Genomic DNA, 18,862 nt, shown 5'->3' on the forward strand with positions numbered 1-18,862 from the left:
GTTGTGCGCAATCAGTCATGCGCAGAGGACAGCTGTTCAGATCGCCTGAGATGGTTCGGATGCTGCTGGTCTTAGGAGAGACAACATCGGCCGATGATACGAGAAATATGCAATGTACCGCGTGACCTCCGCCGTCATGTTCTTTGTGAACGTAAGGTCAAGAGCTGTACCACCAAGTGTGGTCGTCTTCTTCGTATCATTGCACAAACTCAGCATGAAATGTTCTCGCATATAACCCACGAAGTCTGCACTATCCTCCTTGGTGATGTCAAGATTGAAGTCTCCGGTAACCACCATTGGCGTATCCACGTAGGCAGTACGAATCAAATTGCGAGCAAGGAACCATATTTTCTGCTTCGTTGTGGTTCCTGGGGAGATGTATACTGATACCAGCAGTACTTCAGTACCCATCACCATCACCTTTGCTGCACAAATATCTCCGTACTTTTCTGCCTTGCCGAATTCTTGGTCGCGTTCGTTGCCCACCACTTCAAGCGTATGAGGGACTGCCAAGGTAGTATCCGGATCGGTCGTATTCTGGTAGATTGCAACACCTCCCGATCGCACACCAACCCGCTTCGATTGGATGATACAGGTAAAACCTTCTATTTCCTCTGAGGAGTGGTCATCCAGCCACGTCTCACTCAGTGCTAGAAAGTGAACCTTGGGAAGTATGGGATCGGTGGTTATATCCAACTTGTGAGCTCTCAAACTCTGTACGTTGATGGTCATCAACGTGGTGGCAGGTCCGCTGCTCTCTAAGACCTCACCCACTTCGTCCACAATGGTGCGCAAACGGTGATTCTGCAAACGCTTGTACTCGTTACGCAGTTCTCGCATTTTGGGCTGTCACAGCCTTTCGCATGGTGGAACTTGAAGTCTCCCTTTGAGTTGGTCAAAAGAGGCCCTGCAGCGACTTCACACGTGATAAACCGACGTACACCATTTGCTGATCCTGGGACTTATCATAGTCGTACACAATCTTATCAAAGGTTCCACCTTGAGATTTGTGTATGGTAAGGGCATTAGCTGGTGTAACCGGGAACTGTATGCGCTTGCATTTAATGCGGTTACCCAGATCGATGTTTGCGGATCGCTTCACGATTGGAGTCCAATCTGACTGCAAGATGTCGGGTCGTGTGCGTATCATAGGCTCCACCTCTTTCCTCGCAATGATCCCGATCTGCGCGTTTTCAAATTTGATCCAAAGTCTCATGATGCGATCCTCTGAGTCATCAACGCCCTCTTCGACATACATCAAGTCCCCAATTGCACCATTCACTATGCCATCTTCCACATTGACATTTGTGGTGACCATGTAAGGCATTCCAGGACAGAACTTAGTTGTATACTGCAAACCTGCCGTTTCAGCCAGACTCATCTTGTAGAGTTTGATACGAGCAGTTGCCAGTTGCTCTGCAGTCTTGTATCCCACAAAGGTGTCGTCTGCTGTGCAATCTAGCCCGTCAATGTTTCTCAGCGCTTCGTTGTTGTAGCTGGTTACGTCAATGTTCCGATGGAACAGTCGTACCGCCCCGCCAGTGTCCTCCTTGCTCAGATCCTCTTTTGTGAAGAAACGGCTCTCGATCAGTTTGGTTTCATCGGCGGTCAGTTTCAGCCCATTACCAATCTTGGTAAGAATGTCTGAAAACTGCTTATCCGCCTGACGCATAACCTGTTTGAGCTCGTGAAACATCAACGACTGCCACACCACAGCGCCACAGATGGAGTTCGACGGAGGCTTGAACACGGCGCGAGCATTGACTGGGGGCAACTGCATCAAATCTCCACTCACCAACACATTCACACCGCCATATGCAACATCATAGATCATGTAAACATCCTGGAGGCGTATGTGTGCGGTATTCAGGGTGTGGGCGCCAACCATGCTGACCTCATCGATGATGTGGAACTTGATATGCTGCATCTCGTTCCTGTACATCTGGAGCGTTTCGAAATTCATCTTCGTTGCCTGGCGAGACATGGTGATGTGGTAAGCGTGGTGCAGGGTGGTTCCACCAATTGCGCTGGCTGCTTTTCCAGTCGAAGCTGAAGCTACATACGCGTTGTCGCGGGAGTTGTGAGTTTGGCTGTACCGATTGATCGTTTCCATAAGCGCACGCAATACGAAGGTTTTGCCGCTTCCTGCCGGACCGGTCAAGAAAACCTGCAGCGGCTCGTGCTCTTCGTAGCAATGCATCAGATGGATTACGTGCAGAAGCAATGCCCGTTGCTCTGCATTCGTAGCTCGCATCATCTCACAATATGCCTCCTTCGACAACACGTTTGTGCGTTGCTTGATAACAGATCTTAAACCTCTTGTGGGCAGCAGCTCAAAGTCATCATTATTCGGCTGCATGATGACTGTCCGCACCAGCTCGTCGTGCTTTTCGGTTGCTGCGTTGTTCTCCGCTCCATCCTCCAAGTTCGCAATAGTGCGCAGATACTCCTCGACCGTTTGCTCCATATTCAACTCACAGTCGTATTCCTTACGCTTTGCCAAGAGTTGTTCCTCATGCAAATCGTACAACTGGAGGAACTTATTCTGGTCGAGAACATCCACCACCTCATTACGAAATGGCAGAAACAGGAGAACAGATTCGCGCTTATACTCAGTAAGCTCGCTCATACCGAATCCGCGCCAACGCAGCACCCTTGGCTGTGTCCTTTTCTTGTAGCTGTTTTTACCTCTTTCCTGAGAATACCAAGCTACGAACTCAGCCAAGCAGACGTCTTCCAGGCCTTCACGCTCTTCGTACTTCTCGATGATGTTCTTGTTCCACACATCAGTCGAGTCATCGCCAACTCCTTCTGCATCCATGGTCTTGAAGTGCTTCCTGCTTCTTGTCCGGTCTTGGGGCCACGCAGTTGGAATGAACTCAACTTTCTTACTTGCCTCGGACATCGGCAATCGCAGTAGGAACCAGGCTGCTTCCTGAGCGCACATCTCCACGGCTCCAAGCATCTTCAGGCTGATCTTCTTCAGCATCTCGCCGTAGTCCATTTCGGGGTTCTGCTCTTGCATGAGGATCAGCTCTCGGTGCAATCCACTAACACCACGATTGGACTTGTTGACGTACTCTACCAGGTAGTGGCAAAGTTTCTTTTCGTCAACAATAAACTGGAGATCCATGTTCGAACGCAGCTTGTCCGCAATCCATGCGTTGAACGGATTCGTTCGCAGTTCCTTTTCATCCATCGAGCGCTTGTAGAAGACCGTAGGCTGTTTCAGCGATGCACGAACTACATCCAGGTAGTACTCGTATGTACACTCGCAGTGGGCCAGATAGTCCTCAATCGTATCGAATACCATTGTTGCCAGGACATCACGCATTTCCTCAGCGCGTTTCTTCAACTCTTTGCGGCGACTGTCGTCAGCCTTAAGAGGAAGCAGGACCCGTTGTTCCTTCATGGGCCAGTACGGTATATTGAACCGACAGCGCTTTTCCCCTCGTTTTGTGCAAGTGAACGTGCAACGATGAACCTGCTTAGTAGCCGTCTGCGTGGGAAGGTCCTCGAATCTAATGGAAGTGATGGTGTTGATCAGTTCCAGAGTAGCAGGCATGTGCTCGGAAGCAGGTTCCTTGGGATCGTTGGCGAGCCAAAGCACTGCATGGCAGTGGGGACTACCGCGATGCTGGAACTCAATCCGTTTGAAGTAATCGACGACGTAGTACTTCCCGAACGGACTATGAGTTTTCGAACCCAAGATCAAGAGGATGACTTCGATCAGCTTGTTGAAATAGAGGCAGCACGTGACTGGATCTTCACTGACCAATACTGCTCTTTGAAGTGCTGTTAGTTGCTCCATCGGTTCTGTCAAGTCGATCCTGTTCTCTTGATCCGAGAGCTTGTACAGTATCTTCAGCAGTTCGGGCCAGTGAGTCTCGTTAGCACTCATTGTCAAGAAAACCGTCGGCTTTCCCAGCTGTCGAATCATGGCGAACAAATCTTTCTCCCGTATCTGCCAGTACAATGCCGAGTTCGGAATCGATTTCAGCCACGCGAAGTTCCTCTCGATAAGGCTCTGCATGAACTGCGGGTCACTGAGTTGAGCACGGGTCACATTGTTCGTACCTTGGACCCTAAAGGAGCTCGAAACTCCATCGTGAACCCGAAGACGCATGATCTTAACACCCATGTACAGGATGTGAGTCGGCTTTGCTCCACGCCGGTCACGTCGTCTAGTTTCACTGGTAGCCTTATCGTAAGGAGTTACGCGAACCCCTTTCCTGTACGATCGCATTTTTCCTTGGTAGATTCCGGGAAAAGAAAGTTCTTCTGCATACTGATCGTACACGATGGAAGTCGGCATTCTGTTCTGACCAGGAGCAATATTAAGACTCATGTCCTCGTTCCAGAAGACGGTCTGTTGCTGTCCTGCGAACAATTCCGCTTCAGTTTCGAGTACGTCAAGTGCAATTTGGTCATTTTGCTGGGGAATTCTTGGGACATCTCTTGGGATATCCTCGACTTCCGATACATCCAGCTCAATCAGTTCCTCACCGTCAGTACCTTCTGGTACATCTGGTTCCATGAGGCTTTCATCCAAAACGATACCTTCGCGCTTATACAACGGAGTGTTGATAAGATAGCGAAGCCAAGCTTTAACGACAGACTTCTTGACATATCCCTGCAGGTAGTTAGACTTGTGGATCAATTGCTTTTTAATGCAAACATTAAAGGCGTAATCATCCTCCAATTGACGCGGAAGCATCCGAACCATCTCGTTGACATCAACAGGGACATTTATGATCTGCCCGATGATTGTGTAGCTTCCTAAAATTTCAAAGCACGTTACCAACTACAACATTCAAAGTTGATAAACAATTTTCACCTCGCGCATGACTGAGCCGACGAATTTGCATGAACGGCAGCCTTGGCGCAATCAACCGCTCGGTGATCGGATCCAGTGGTGGAAGGTTCGCTGGCTTCTCCGGGTAGGTAAATCCGTTTGATGTGGACAAAGTGGGTACTTTTCCATTCCTCAGAGAGTTGTTGCAAGTCTGGCACACCTTGAATCCCGCGACTGACTCAAAGTGGCCTGCCTCGACCAACACTCTCCCGCCATCGCTTGTGATGGGCCTCAAGTCATTGCTGAACCAGATGCGTTCACAAACATTGCAATAATCACCCAGTTTGTTTTCGGTGAACTTTTTGTGAAATGCAATGTCGGCCTTCACGCAATCTGGCTTGCCACCAGCTGTGGCAATCGTACCCGTCTCTACAAAACATTAAACAATTGGGGACACTATTGAAAAATTGTCACCTAAGTGAAGCTTACCCTGACTGCTGGGTACTGATTCTTGAGAAGACTCGTTCGGGACAGAACGAGTTGAAACGATTCCTGTAAGGCATATAAAGATCTAAACAATTGCTTTTTATTTTAATGAAAATATTGTGTTCTGTAGATTCACGTAAGATAACAAGTTTTAAACATAATCATTGATTAGATTCCACCCCAGAATTTTCAACCTAGACGTTATCCAACGTCTAAATTTAACGGATTGGCATATTCAATTGTTTTATTTTAGAACTATTGTGAACGTTATAACAAAACAAAATTTTAAATTTAAAGTTTCATAAAGAATGCGAATGTTGTTGCAAGTTCTTGGTTTAAAATCAAAAACATCATAAAAGATTACGATTTTCGTTGAAATTTGAACAGAATAAAGAAACAAATTATGGATTTTCATGAAGTTGAATGGAAATAAATCAATATTCTTGAAAAACTCACCAAGATTTCTCCCGAAATCGGCCCGGGACGTGCCCCCTCTTGAGCGCGCTGGAATCTGGACCGGGTCGGGACGTGGGAAAAATCGAACAGGATCCCTACTTCCGCCGGGCATCGGTTCCAGGTTTAAGATCGGGTCACGGCTTGGGTAGAATCGCACAGGGTCAGTGCTTCTGCCGGGCATTGGTTCCAAATCCACAGCTGCTGCAGCATTTCCAACCCCAACAGTACCTCCAAGATCCGCTTCCCTCTCCAGGTTCTTCCGCCTTCGGAATTCTCGAACGCGCTCAGTGCTCGTTTTCCGCGGAACCGTTTTTTTCGACTCCTCTGCTTCCTCCGCACCGTGCACTTTCAGTTTTTTCGGCATTCGGAAAGCTCTGACGCGCTCCGTGCTCTTCTTCCGGGGCACCGGCGTTTGGCGCTCCACTGCCTCCACCACCATCTGCTCCACGTCGTCCTCCATCTCCTCCTCGTCACGATCAGCGATCGTCTCGGCTTGCCTCAGTGGTGCCACCACTCCATCCTCCCGCTCACTCTCCTCGCGCCTTCGCTTGCGATGATTCGCCTGGTGTTGTGACATCCTCGCTAGTCGATTTTGTTTTGGGTATGATTTTTGGGTATGATGTTTGTAGGTACTTGAATCGAACGTCCGCGGAAGGGAAGCTCGACGCATCGATCTCAATCAGCGTGTACCACCAAACAGAGACTGTGTGTGTACACGCGTTTGTTTTTGCGCACCACGAAAACAACTTCGAGAATGAGCTGCACCCCAGTCAACTCAATCGGAATTCTGAAACGGAATCCAATTCAATTCGAATCGTTTACGTATTCCGTTTCAAACGCAACAACCGGTACGTACACGGAATCGGTTGTTGCGTTTGAAACGGAATACGTAAACGATTCGAATTGCATTCCGTTTCAGAATTCCGATTGAGTTAACTGGGACTCCCCCCCCCCTGCCAAAATTTCTGAGAAAAACTTAACCCCCGATGACCGACATTCTGCGTAAGGGCTACGCGGGACAGATTTTAAACACAAGTTTGCCACAAAGCTTGCAAATTAACACCACACACACACACACACACACACACACACACACACACACACACACACCTCATGCAAACATTTTTCCTCGCGCAACGTGATGCCTTGAGCTGAGAAAATTCGTGTTTTAAGATAAAATAACTCTTTCGTGATGAAATTAGTGGCCCTGAAAAGGGCCGTTTTGTTTAGTAGAAATAAAGAATCTCTCGGGTGGGCCGAGTCAGCTGGACAAACTGGACATAAATTGCTCATAGGTTCGTGTCCTCAAACAGCATCGCTTAAAACGGTTTGCGGGTCAGGACTGTGGACTTCTGGTAGCGATGAATTATACGCAGCACGTCCGTTTCGGGACGTGCCATGAGGCATCTTCACTCCTCCGGTGGCCGGTACACTCGGACTGCCTTTGTGGCCAACTGCTTCCGCGGAACCTTTCCTCCTGTAGACTTGCGAGCAGTTTTCAGCCATGACTTTTTACGACGTGACCTCGATGAAAATTGAACAGGGAATGGGGGGGGGGGGAGAAAAACTCAAACGTTCTTTTATAACTTCGCGCGATGCGAGAGGCCTTCCCCTATCAGTGAGAGAGTGAGAGAGAAACTATCAGGAAGAAATGAGGGGAGGTACGGAGCAAATTCCATATATAAGAAAATGACAGATTATATTTTTATTCATTCCATCAACGACTTTCAACCCCAAGCAACTCTTCAAGATGAACGGACGCGGCACGGGAGGCAAAGGGCTCGAAAAAAAAGGGCACGGCGGCGCCTGTCCTTCGAGACAAACCCCAGCGAATCAGCGATCCAGCTTCGTAGCTGCCGGAAGCGCATCCCCGAACCAATTAATGAGGAACCGCGCGGTGTACTGAAGGTGTTTTGGGCAATCATCGAGCACGCTAAGCGGAAGATGGTCACGGTCATGAACGCCGTGATCGGCCTGAAGCGATGCACTCTGCAAATTTTCAGGAGATAATAAAGGAGACGTTATAATAAAATAAAAGGCCCTTTTCAGGGCCACCAAATCAATCACGAAAGAGTTATATCTTGAGATCTATTTATTTCCGCTTAAAGATGATTTCTTGACATTTTGACGTTGGATAACGCCTGGAGATTCCAAACGCTTCTTCAGATAATTGAAAATTTTAGCACCATTTGTTTGAAATTTAATCAGCAATTTTCTTTAAACAATTCTGTCTAGATAAATCTGCGTAGTAGGTATTTGTAAAAGTAAGAACATGCTCACACCGCTCGAAAACACACCGCAAACTCACAAGCATACACGTCTACGGATGTTGACAAGCTTACACGGCGTCGGCCAGGACAATCCGGTTATGGCACCGGTGAACCAGAAGACCAATGGCGGGGAGAAGATCAACAATCGGTATTTGTATCTGGGATGTTCAATCCCGTGACCTACCAGGTCATCCTGCTGGGGCTTACAACAGCCAAGGATTGGAAGACAAGCACATGGTGCTCCCCGGATGACGCCCGGACTTGAGTACATGAAGTGTAGCCGCGTTAACGGTAGACTTCAGGGCGCGATGTTGATCAGCGGAACGGAACATAAGGAAACGTGCAAAACTTGATCCTGAACCAGGTGAATCCTAACATCAACGAGGAGGACTATTTCCGAGCAATAAAGTATCTTAAACAACAATCATTCCAATCAAATTGCTTTATAAATTAAAATAAATGCGCCACATAGTAACTAGTGCTAACAAATTTGCGCGCGAACTACTCTTTGACACATGTTTCGTCTTCCGCACCTCCGGCCGATCATGCCGGGCCGCGTGAGCTGGGCGACAATCTTGCGCGCCGTCCCAAACCGGATGAAGCTGTTCCACAGCAGCACACTGGCGATTCTTGTCGCTCAGGCATCGCTTCCCCCTTCGCCACGCTGCTGATTGAAGAACGAGGTTGCCGAAGCAGGCATGATGATGGCGTTGGCCGCCTGCAGCTTTTCGATAATGTCCGGGATTGTTTGAGCGGAGCTGGCCGTGGCAAAGATCGCCACCGTCGGAAGGGTGGAGTCGATGATGCCGATTGCTTCGTAGCCGATTATCGGGCTGAGGTTTGTCTGTTATGAAGAGTTGGATTAATTGTGGGTCGCTCTAGATGTCAACAACTCACTCTTTTCGGCCATAATCCTCGTGGAACAGCTGATATACCTCGATGGTTAACCCGGACGATGTCTCGCCTGCAGAATGAAAAATGAATAGCATTACATCACCCGAACGCCTCAAACAAGCTAGAAATCACTTACCTGCCAAGTACTTATTCTTGCCGATCGCAGCTGCCCTTGGGCAGCAGAGGTGCAGCCCGAGCGTCCGTCGGGAAATGGCCAACATCACTGCAATCTAGCGAAAACGATTGCCTTCCTTTCGATCGAATATGTAATATTAACCACTCGCGAAAAAACAACTTTGCGCTTCCCTTTTGAGCAGAATTTCCGTCAGTGCGAGCTGCGATGGGGAAAAACAGCAAACGTCAAAAAATCTATGTTTGTATCTGTGGCGAGATTCGCTCAAAAGGGTGGGAATTGTACACGTTTATGAAGTACTGTAATTGAGCTGTCATCGGAGTCAGGGTTGCCAGGTTGCAACATTACAGATTTTTCAAGTTACCTACATAATAGAGTTATCCACGTGCGCATGTATTACGTATACGTACACGAATAGATTCTTTTGCCTTCCTACTGCATTCGCCACCAAGATTTCTTCGTGGCACGAAATGCCAAAACAAAAAACTATAAATAAAGGTCGATTTCGCATTTTCATTCTCATATCAACCTCGACAGTGAACGAGGAAACATCGGCTGAAGGCGAGAAGCAAATACGGTCGTCGCGAGCTGGGCTACAGTTCCCCGTCGGACAATTCAACCGACTCCTAGTGAAGGGCAACTACGCCGGTGCCCGGTCTTCCTGGCTGCCGTGCCAGAATATTTGGTGGTGGAAGTCCTCGAGCTGGTTGGAAATGCTGCACGGGACAACAAGAAGACTCGGATTATCCCTCGCCATCTGCAACTGGCCATCCTGAACGACGAGGAGCTTAACCGGCTGATGCTCGGGGTCACGATTTCGCAGGGCGGCGTTTTACTGAGCATTCATGCCGTCCTGCTGCCGAAGAAGACCCAGGAGGAGATTCAGAGGCGGCAGCGAATTAATTTTTGACAAAACCGTCCTTTTCAGGACGAACAACAGTTTCACAAAAGAGTTACTCTACAATCAGTTCCATTTCAAGCAAAACAATGTAAAGGGGCCAATGCGAGTTTGTTAAAAAAGAGTCTATCCTGCTCACGTCAGTGGATGTTTACATTATAAGTGAGCAGGATAGACTCATTGTTTACATACTCACATTGGCCCCTTTGCATTGTTTTGCTTGATTTATTTGAGCAAATTTACTCATAATTTTGCAATTCAGTTGCCAATTTATCCCCTCTAGTGATCAAATCGCAGCCCTGCATTTACCAGTTTTGTTGAAAAATGGCCTGGGAAATTACAGAATAGTTCAGCATTCTAAATGCTTGTGTGCCAACTCAATTCAATTGAGTTATTCTGCCTCTTTTTGTGCATTTTGTGCCACAGAAAGTTTCCATCGCAGTGGGCGATGTTTCACTTGTCGTGCTCACACACACGCACAAGCGTGCATGGCACTTTATCATTTAAAATGTAACTTATCGGAACATTCCTGAGGGGGTTCGTCACATTTCACTCTCGACAGTTAGAGTGGATAACGATGCGGCACGGGCGGAAAGGTGAAGAAGCAGCATCTCGAGTGTGACCTTCGCTCACCATCGGAAGGGGAGACGGTGGTCTTGCGGAAACGCAAAGAAGCCGAATTCATCGATACCAGTGACCCGGTATACCTGGTGGCGGAGATGCTCGAGCTGGGTGGACTAAAATGTTCTATTTTGTCTCGATGGGGTACTGTTTTTGTAAGGCTGTTGCCAGCACTTGGTGACAGCAAAGGAAATTTTAGCAGCAAACATTAAACAAACCGCAAGAAATGCACAGCACTGCAGGATGTGATGGAGGAGGAAAGGAAGGGAGGGAGGGAGGAAGGTGGACTTTTCTTTCCACTTGGCGCATCACCTGTTGATTTTCGTTGCTACCCATTTTCTATTCGCTCCGGTGGAAACTCAACCGAACCAGGTGGAAACGATAATTGTCCCTTGTTCCGTGACAATTATCGTTTCCAACGACCGTATCACGCGCAGGTTTGGCCATCCGTGGTCCCAAAACTGGTTTTGCCTGCTGTCAAGGCGGTCCGATGTCCATTTTCAGCGCGCTCCGGTTGATTTTCTGTCGAATTTGTGGTCTCGGGGTTGGTTCAATTTTGCTAAGTCCGAGACGATTTTAGGTACTTGAATCGAACGTCCGCGGAAGGGAAGCTCGACGCATCGAACCCAATCAGCGTGTACCACCAAACGGGAAATGTACCGCTCAGAAATTGTATAAAAGAGTTTTTCGTCGCTCGAGCGATACTCATTTCATCGTCAACCGTTCCAGCAGACGCATTAGCAGCAGCAGCAGCAACAGCTCAACTGATATGGCCAAGCAGCGCGATTTGGGCATTTGCCCAGGATTAATGGGCCAGTTGCCTCTGATCGCGGAAAATGTAATTTCTCTGCCTCCTGTGCCGGAAGCGGAAAGTAGAATTATCTCTACTCGATTTCCGTTTGTTTACAAAAGGAAACTTAAAAGCGAGTATCATACTCAATCAACCGAATGATGATGTTTCCAGAGTGAACTAATTTTCTCAAACGGCCCTTTTCAGGGCCACAACTAAATTCACGAAAGAGTTGCTCTTTATTCTACTGTCTTAATTAATTTTTTTGAGTCTCTGTAGAATGTCGTTGGCCTTTCCGAGGAGGCCATCTGCGCCGAAATCAATTAATCCGCAAGTATATTTACATTGCTCTCCGTAATCAACATTTACAAAATAAGAACAAATTAGAGCGTGATTCAGAAGACGCAACCTTTCTTTCATTTTAATTTTGGAATAAAACGAATCTTAATAAAAATAGTACCAGCTGTAAAATTTATTTATTTTTTATTTATTTGTTTTATTCCATATAGTAACTTAAGACATAGTCTTTTTTATGTTACAGTGTGTGTTCTGCTGAGTTCTGCTTCAATTTAAATTAACTAACTTTAATTTATTTGGTTCTCTTATTTAACTAGTGGTTAATGTTGAGGTTGGCGAGTAAACTCTGCTTGAAATTATATTTGGAAGTATTTTGTTTCAATGTTGTCGGAAGGCTGTTCCAATTTACAATGCCCCTAGCAAAAAACGATTGACTGTAATAAAATGAGCTATGGTTGGGTATAAGAAAGCTGTAAGTTCTGGTGTTACGAAACGGTACTAATTTTGCATAAAGGTATGTGGGTTTTTTGGTGTTAATAATTCTGTGTAAGACAACACATGATCTAAATTTATAGAAGTTTGAAAAACTACATCCAATAAGGTGTTTTTGTAAATGCGAAACCCTAGACATTCTATTTAAGTTGAAAACATATCTTACACAAGCATTCAAAGCAATACGTAGCCTATCAATATGCATACCGTTGGCATTAGAGTAAATAAAATCGGTATAGATAAAGTGTGGAAAAATCAGCGATCTAAATAACTTAAGTTTAGTATTAACATCAAGATGTTTCGTTGTTAGAGTAAGTTGCTTCAAAGATATGTATATTTTTCGGCATTGAGATTTGATTTGAAGATCCCATTCTAAATTATCTCTGAAAATCAGGCCAAGATTGTTTGCTTCGTTGACGAAACAGATTTGTGCGCCATTCATGATCAAGTTAGGAAAATCAGGTTTCGTTTTAAGTTTAGTAATTAGTAACGCTTTAGTTTTAGCAGGATTTATTGATAATAAATTAGACTCAGACCAAGTATGAATTTGATTCAAGTCGAAATTTATCTTCGAACAAATATCAGGAATGTTAAAGTTTTGATCAGAACAGAAATAAATTTGCACATCATCCGCAAAAAGATGTACTGAGCAATATTTTAAAACGTTTGGCAAATCATTTATAAACAGAGAAAATAGTAATGGTCCAAGAATAGAGCCCTGTGGAACTCCAGACTCACAAAGGATAAATGATGATAAAATACCGTTCAAAAAACTGCCTGGTAACGTTCTGTTAAGTAACTTTTTAACAATTTCGTAGCAGCATTTGAGAAATTGTACAAAGAAATAAGTTTATTCAAAAGCTTAACATGAGAAACGCGATCGAATGCTTTGGCAAAATCAATCAGCAGAAGAACAGCGACACATTTTTATCAACAGATAACGCAATATCATCGTGAACTTTCATTAGTGCTGTTTCTGTGCTATGATTTTTTCTAAACCCAGATTGCAAGGCATGTAAGAAATTCATTTCAGTAATGTAATGTGAAATTTGGTCTTTTATTACTTTTTCGAAAACTTTTGAGAGGGTGCATAGCAAACTTATTGGTCTTAAATTGGTAATTTCTGAAGATCCACTCTTTTTGTATATTGGAATCACTTTAACACGTTTCCAAAGTGCTGGAAAATTGGATGTTTTTACGATAGTATTAAAGAGATGTTCAAAAAATGGCAGTAGAAAGGGAAGAACAACTTTTAGAAATGAAATCGGAAGATTGTCAAGACCAGCAGCATTAGACTTGATTGAGTAAACTGCATCCACTATTTCATAACTGTGGATTTGCCTAAAATGGAAACTATCTGTTGAATGAGAATAGTGAATACTAGACGATCTTCTTTCACTATAATTAGACGCAAAATAATTGTTAACTTCTTCCGCTGAATGGGTGCTATCAATGTTATTGTTTTTACTTTTAGAGACTCCTAATTTTTTTATGTTTTTCCACATTTGTCTAACTGGAACATTTAAGTTGATACGTTGTCGATCGTGATCACGTTTGGCAGTTTTAATTAAATAATTCACAACATTTCTAAGACGGTTGTAATTGGTGCGATGTTCTGGTGATTTTGATCTTTTGTAAGCATTATAAGCAATGTCTCTGTTGATTATAGCTCTTTCAATATCTGGGTTAAACCAAGATTTATAAAATGACTTCTTGAATTTTACTGGAAAAGCTTGTTCATGTAAGATAAACATATGATTGTTCAAAGTATTGAGAAGAATGTCAGAATCATCGATGCTAAGAAATTCATTAATGCTAAGACGCGATAATGCATTTTCGAAAGCATGATTGTTAAAATTATTGTAATCACGATACCAATAACCGTCTAGGTCAACACGTTTTTCAAAATCCAAAGTAGCAAACACTAGATCATGAGCCGATATTCCGGGCATGGATACTTGATTAAATTTGAGTATCAATTCTGGTGAATTTGTCAATAAAAGATCAAGAAGAGAGCAACCATCATTGTAGAAAAAAGTAGGTTCAAAATTGACACAAGAAAACGACATGCTAGCGATTGTATCTATAAAATCATTAGTTTTTCTAGTATTTTTCCGAATATCAGTGTTAAAATCGCCAATAAAAAATGAATTTTCATATTTTAAACAAAATTGTTCAATGTGGGTGCGAAGTAGGTAAGAACAATCACTTTGTGGCGGGTTGTAGTACACAGCTAAAACAAAACGATTTCCATTAAATTGCATTTCAAGTAACAGAAAATCAGTTTCATAACGACCATTGGTAGAAATTGCACCAAGAGATTTCTTAAGAATTTTACAGCTAATATTTTGCTTAAAGTATACACATACACCCCCACCGTGCCGATTACGGTTTTGTCTAACTAAGTTGTAACCTTGTATTTCAATAGTTGCATCAGTTATGGAATCATCCAACCAGGTTTCTGTTAAACAGATAATATCCACTTTGCTTGTAATAAAGTTTAGTTTGAGTTCTTCAAATTTGGAAAAACGGCGAGCACAGAGGCTCTGAACGTTGATATGGCATATATTCAGCTTGTCATTCACCAAACAAGCATTCATTACAGCTCTTGGAATCAAGTAATTTGCAGAGGCGTCGTCATTAGAAGAATCAAACATTATTAGTGGGGAACGCGCTAAATTTCAAACAAAAGCCGCCCACCAAACCTACACCAATTGAACCATAGCTTAATAAAGAGAACCATAACTTAAAACTAACTAAATAGGTTTTAGAAAACTTTTTTGTACGAGCCATAATATAGGAAAAAAAAATCAGAATTTGATCAAAACAAATATCGGCAGCAGTAAAGTTAGCAAGCACACACGTTTCTATTTGTACCATGTTCCAGTCTCGACCTGACCACAGCCATCCCATGGCACGAACAGCACCAACAGCATTTCCATAACAGCAACTTCAGCAACCAAATCAGCATCGACAGCGTTACAGTCCAGCAGAAGGCATCATCGACACGAACCAGCATGACTTTCAGGACGGATGGAGGAGACACAGGATCGAAAGGGATCGGAATCAAAGGATGATCGTGGAGGGATAAAGAATAACTTTTTGGAAAGGGTTTATCTTTGATGTTGTTGACTTTCAGGAGGAAGGAATCAAAGGAGAAAAGGAATGGAATCAAAGGATAAGCTTGGGAAGGAGATGAAGAACTTTGAGGAAAGGGTTTACTTTTGCAGCGACAATTGTTGAACACACTGCACCAGCTCCGATGTTGGTTGACCCTGGCGTTTCACGTACACAGCACCATTCCTTGTGAACACTTGAGCAAAGATTCCAGCTTTTTCATCCTCAGAGCTTGACTGCGAATCTCCCGGGCCAGCTTCGTGAGGTTCTCGTTCATGAAAATCCTTTTGTCAGCATCAAAACCAATGTGTCGTAACGTCAGGTCCCGGTTGGTCATGTAGCGACGGTAGAAATCGTTACGTACGTTTCGCAGTGCAAATTGGCACAGTATTGGTGGAGCAGATCCGGCTGCAATGGGTAACTTGGCCAGTCGTTGCAGGTCAACAATCGGAGGTTGGTCATAACCGAGCACAGTAGCAATGTTTTGGAAGAACTGAGGAAGGTTCTCGGTCTGTTGATAAGGAATCCCAGAGATTATCAGCTCCGACGCCCGTTCCAGCCTAGCAACATCTTCAGCAGTTTGTTGTAATCCGAACTCGACGGAGTTCACCCGGTGGTGAACAGCCTCCATTTGCTCACCACATTCCTTCCTGAGAGCGACGAATTCCTCTTCCAAATCATCAATACTCGTTTTGCACGCATCGATTTTTCCTTCCAGACGTGAGTTCGAATTAAACAGCAGCTTCTTCATGTTGCGCCACAGGTCGGTAATGTTCTCCACTTCGTCCGGATAATCTACAACAGTAAGATCCTCTCTCGAGCGCTTCAGAGTCTGGCCATCACCGTCCACTGCAGAGGCAGAGCGTGTTTTTGTTTTGTTTGACATCGTAAACAAACCTGACGTTTCCAGGTGTTTGACTGCCAAGAATAGTGGGAAGCAACGGTAGATTGGACGATACTGAAGGGTGCGATGGAAGCCGTGGCAATGTGCAGAAAGCCAAATTATTTCTCCAGTTTAGTGGCTTGAAAATAGGTGCACTCAAAAAGCTTGATTATCCTCAGGTTGAAACACTTTTGGCGGACCGAATGCACAACTTTTAGCGAAACGCGCAGCTCTTAGCAAGAAAAAAGGCCGATTTGTTTATGACCACGCGACACCGTTTACTCGTCACTTGCCATCCCTTCAGAATTTTAAAATTGCTCAAATTGCTGGACTTCTTTGTCAAAATGCTTATGCGCCTTCTTTAAGTGTTACGCCAGAAGCTATTTGTTCAAGTCCCAAACGTTACCTCTAAATTTGACCTTGTAAATCGAATCTGCCCGGACTTTTCAAGATATAACTCTTTCGTGAGAATTTTTATGGCCCTGAAAAGGGCCGCTTGTTTTTATGAATCGCTGCATACTTTGCCAACTCTCCGGGCAGCAGCAGTCGTACGGTGATCTGGATCTCCCGCGAGGACACTTGCGATGGCTGGAGCGCCGATCTTCCTGGCCGGAACGCCGAGTCAGCAGCAGTCGACTTTTCGAAAAATTCGATCTGTGGTATCTTCTTCAATGGACCGCCGAGAAATGATGAAAATTTAGGCACTGGTTTTGTGCGCAAAACGCGTCAACGCATGCTCCGCCCCTTTTGCTCGTTGTACCGTTCCTACGGCATTCTCTTTGCCTTCCTACTGCATTCGCCACCAAGTTTTGTTCGAGGCACGAAATGCCAAAACAAAAAACTATAAATATAGGTCGAATTCGCCTTTTCGTTCTCATAACAACATTGGCAGTGAACAAGGATACATCGACGAGAAGCAGACACGGTCGTCGCGAGCTGGGCTGCAGTTCCCCGTCGGACAATTCAACCGATTCCTAGTGAAGGGCAACTACGCCGGTGCCCGGTCTTCCTGACAACAATATTTGGTGGCGGAAGTCCTCGAGTTGGTTGGAAACGCTGCACGGGACAACAAGAAGACTCGGATATCCCTCGCCATCTGCAGCTGGCCATCCGGAACGACGAGGAGCTTTACTGGCTGATGCTCGGGGTCACGATTTCGCAGGGCGGCGTTTTACCGAACATTCATGCCGTCCTGCTGCCGAAGAAGACACAGGAGGAGATTCCGAGGCGGCAGCGAATTAATTTTTGACAGCGCGTCGTTTACAAAACCGTCCTTTTCAGGACGAACAACATTTTCACGAAAGAGTTACTCTACAATCAATTCCATTTATTTGAGCAAATTTATTCATGATTTTGAAAATTTGTTGCCAATTTATCCCCTGTAGCAGCCCTGCATTTACCAGTTTTGTTGAAAAATGGTCTGGGAAATTACAGAATAGTTAAGCCCTTTTCAATTGTTCTGAGTTATTTGGCCTCTTCTTGCGCATTTTGTGCCACAGAAAGTATCCATCACAGTAGGCGATGTTTCACTTCTCGTGCACACACACACACACACACACACACACACACACACACACACACACGCACAAGCGCGCATGGTATTTTAGTAATTTAGCACACATAAACAGTGGTTTCATGCAAACTCTGTGGTGAATTTGATTTGATAATTTAAAATGTAAATGAAGGGAACATTCCTGAGGGGGAGGGGGGGGGATTGTGCCTACGTCACCGACTTTTCATGTCAACAACCATTCGAAATTTTCAAGAACAATTCTTTCGTGAGAAATTTTGTGGCCCTGAAAAGGGCCGTTTGTTTCAATTTGCTGCCTCCCTCCTACTTGCAGCCACAGCTTCGCTCAATCTGCCGTCTGCGGGTAAACCGCCTGTTTCCAAAAGGTCTAATGAACCCAAGGAAAATCGACGGAATTGAACGTATCCAGAAATCGTCGGCTTCCTCTAAACAGCGCACAAAGCTGTGTTGGATTTCCGTCTGCGTTGCTTCGACTGGCCCGTTTTCCATTGTTGCTGCTTTTCTGCTTGGCGCCTCCTTTGCCTCCCTAGCCGCGTCCAGTCCACTGAAGAATTTGCTCCGTCAGTAAGATGATCGTTCGAAAGTTGTTGGTTGAATGAGAAAAATCAGACCTGCCACTTTCTTATATATTGTTTCCTCTCTACCTCCCCAACTTTCCTTCGGAAAGTTTCTCTCTCACTCTCTCGCTGGAAGGGGAAGGCCTCTCGCGTCTGCGCGAAGTTATAAAAGTGCGTTTCAGTATTTTTTTCCCCATTCCCTGTTCAACTCTGATCGAGGAAACATCAGTAGCAGCGACACCAGCATAAGCAGTAGCAGAAAAAATAGCTGCATCACCTGAGGAAAGACCCCGCGGCAGCAGCTGGCATCGATAGCAGCCCCAAAGGGTGCGCTGGCCACCGGAGATGTGCAGAAGCCTAACGATATCGTCCGTCGCTACCAAAAGTCCACGGAAATGTTGCCCTTCCAGCGGCTGTTGCGTGAGATTGCCCAGCACTTCAGGATGGACAAGCGCTTTTAGAATTCAGCCGTGATGCGATGCTACGATCAAAACTGGCTCGGCGCATCCGGAAGAATGTTCCTTTTCTCTGAAACAAACGGCCCTTTTCAGGGCCAACAAATTCATAACGAAAGAGTTGTCTCATTCCTCAACGGTAAAAAATGTGTTTTCGAAGCAAACGCCAAACCGTGACGTTTGCTGA

At 45.1% G+C, this 18,862-nt stretch overlaps 1 protein-coding gene and 2 pseudogenes across 1 annotated transcript; 2 read left to right on the forward strand and 1 right to left on the reverse strand.

Annotated features, from left to right (window-relative positions):
* Positions 1 to 895: 895 nt before the first annotated feature.
* Positions 896 to 6,314, reverse strand: LOC6052943. The gene is made up of 3 exons (XM_038250471.1): positions 5,738 to 6,314; positions 4,838 to 5,224; positions 896 to 4,779 (listed from the first exon to the last, which is right to left on the reverse strand). Exons 1-3 carry the CDS (start codon positions 6,312 to 6,314, stop codon positions 896 to 898), a joined length of 4,848 nt encoding a protein of 1,615 aa, XP_038106399.1.
* Positions 6,315 to 9,474: 3,160 nt separating this feature from the next.
* Positions 9,475 to 9,949, forward strand: LOC119766908 (annotated as a pseudogene).
* Positions 9,950 to 16,219: 6,270 nt separating this feature from the next.
* On the forward strand, positions 16,220 to 18,616 carry LOC119766085 (annotated as a pseudogene).
* The last annotated feature ends 246 nt before the right edge of the window (positions 18,617 to 18,862 follow it).

The sequence above is a fragment of the Culex quinquefasciatus genome, chromosome 2, assembly GCF_015732765.1.
Source record: "Culex quinquefasciatus strain JHB chromosome 2, VPISU_Cqui_1.0_pri_paternal, whole genome shotgun sequence".
Taxonomy (NCBI): Eukaryota; Metazoa; Arthropoda; class Insecta; order Diptera; family Culicidae; genus Culex; species Culex quinquefasciatus.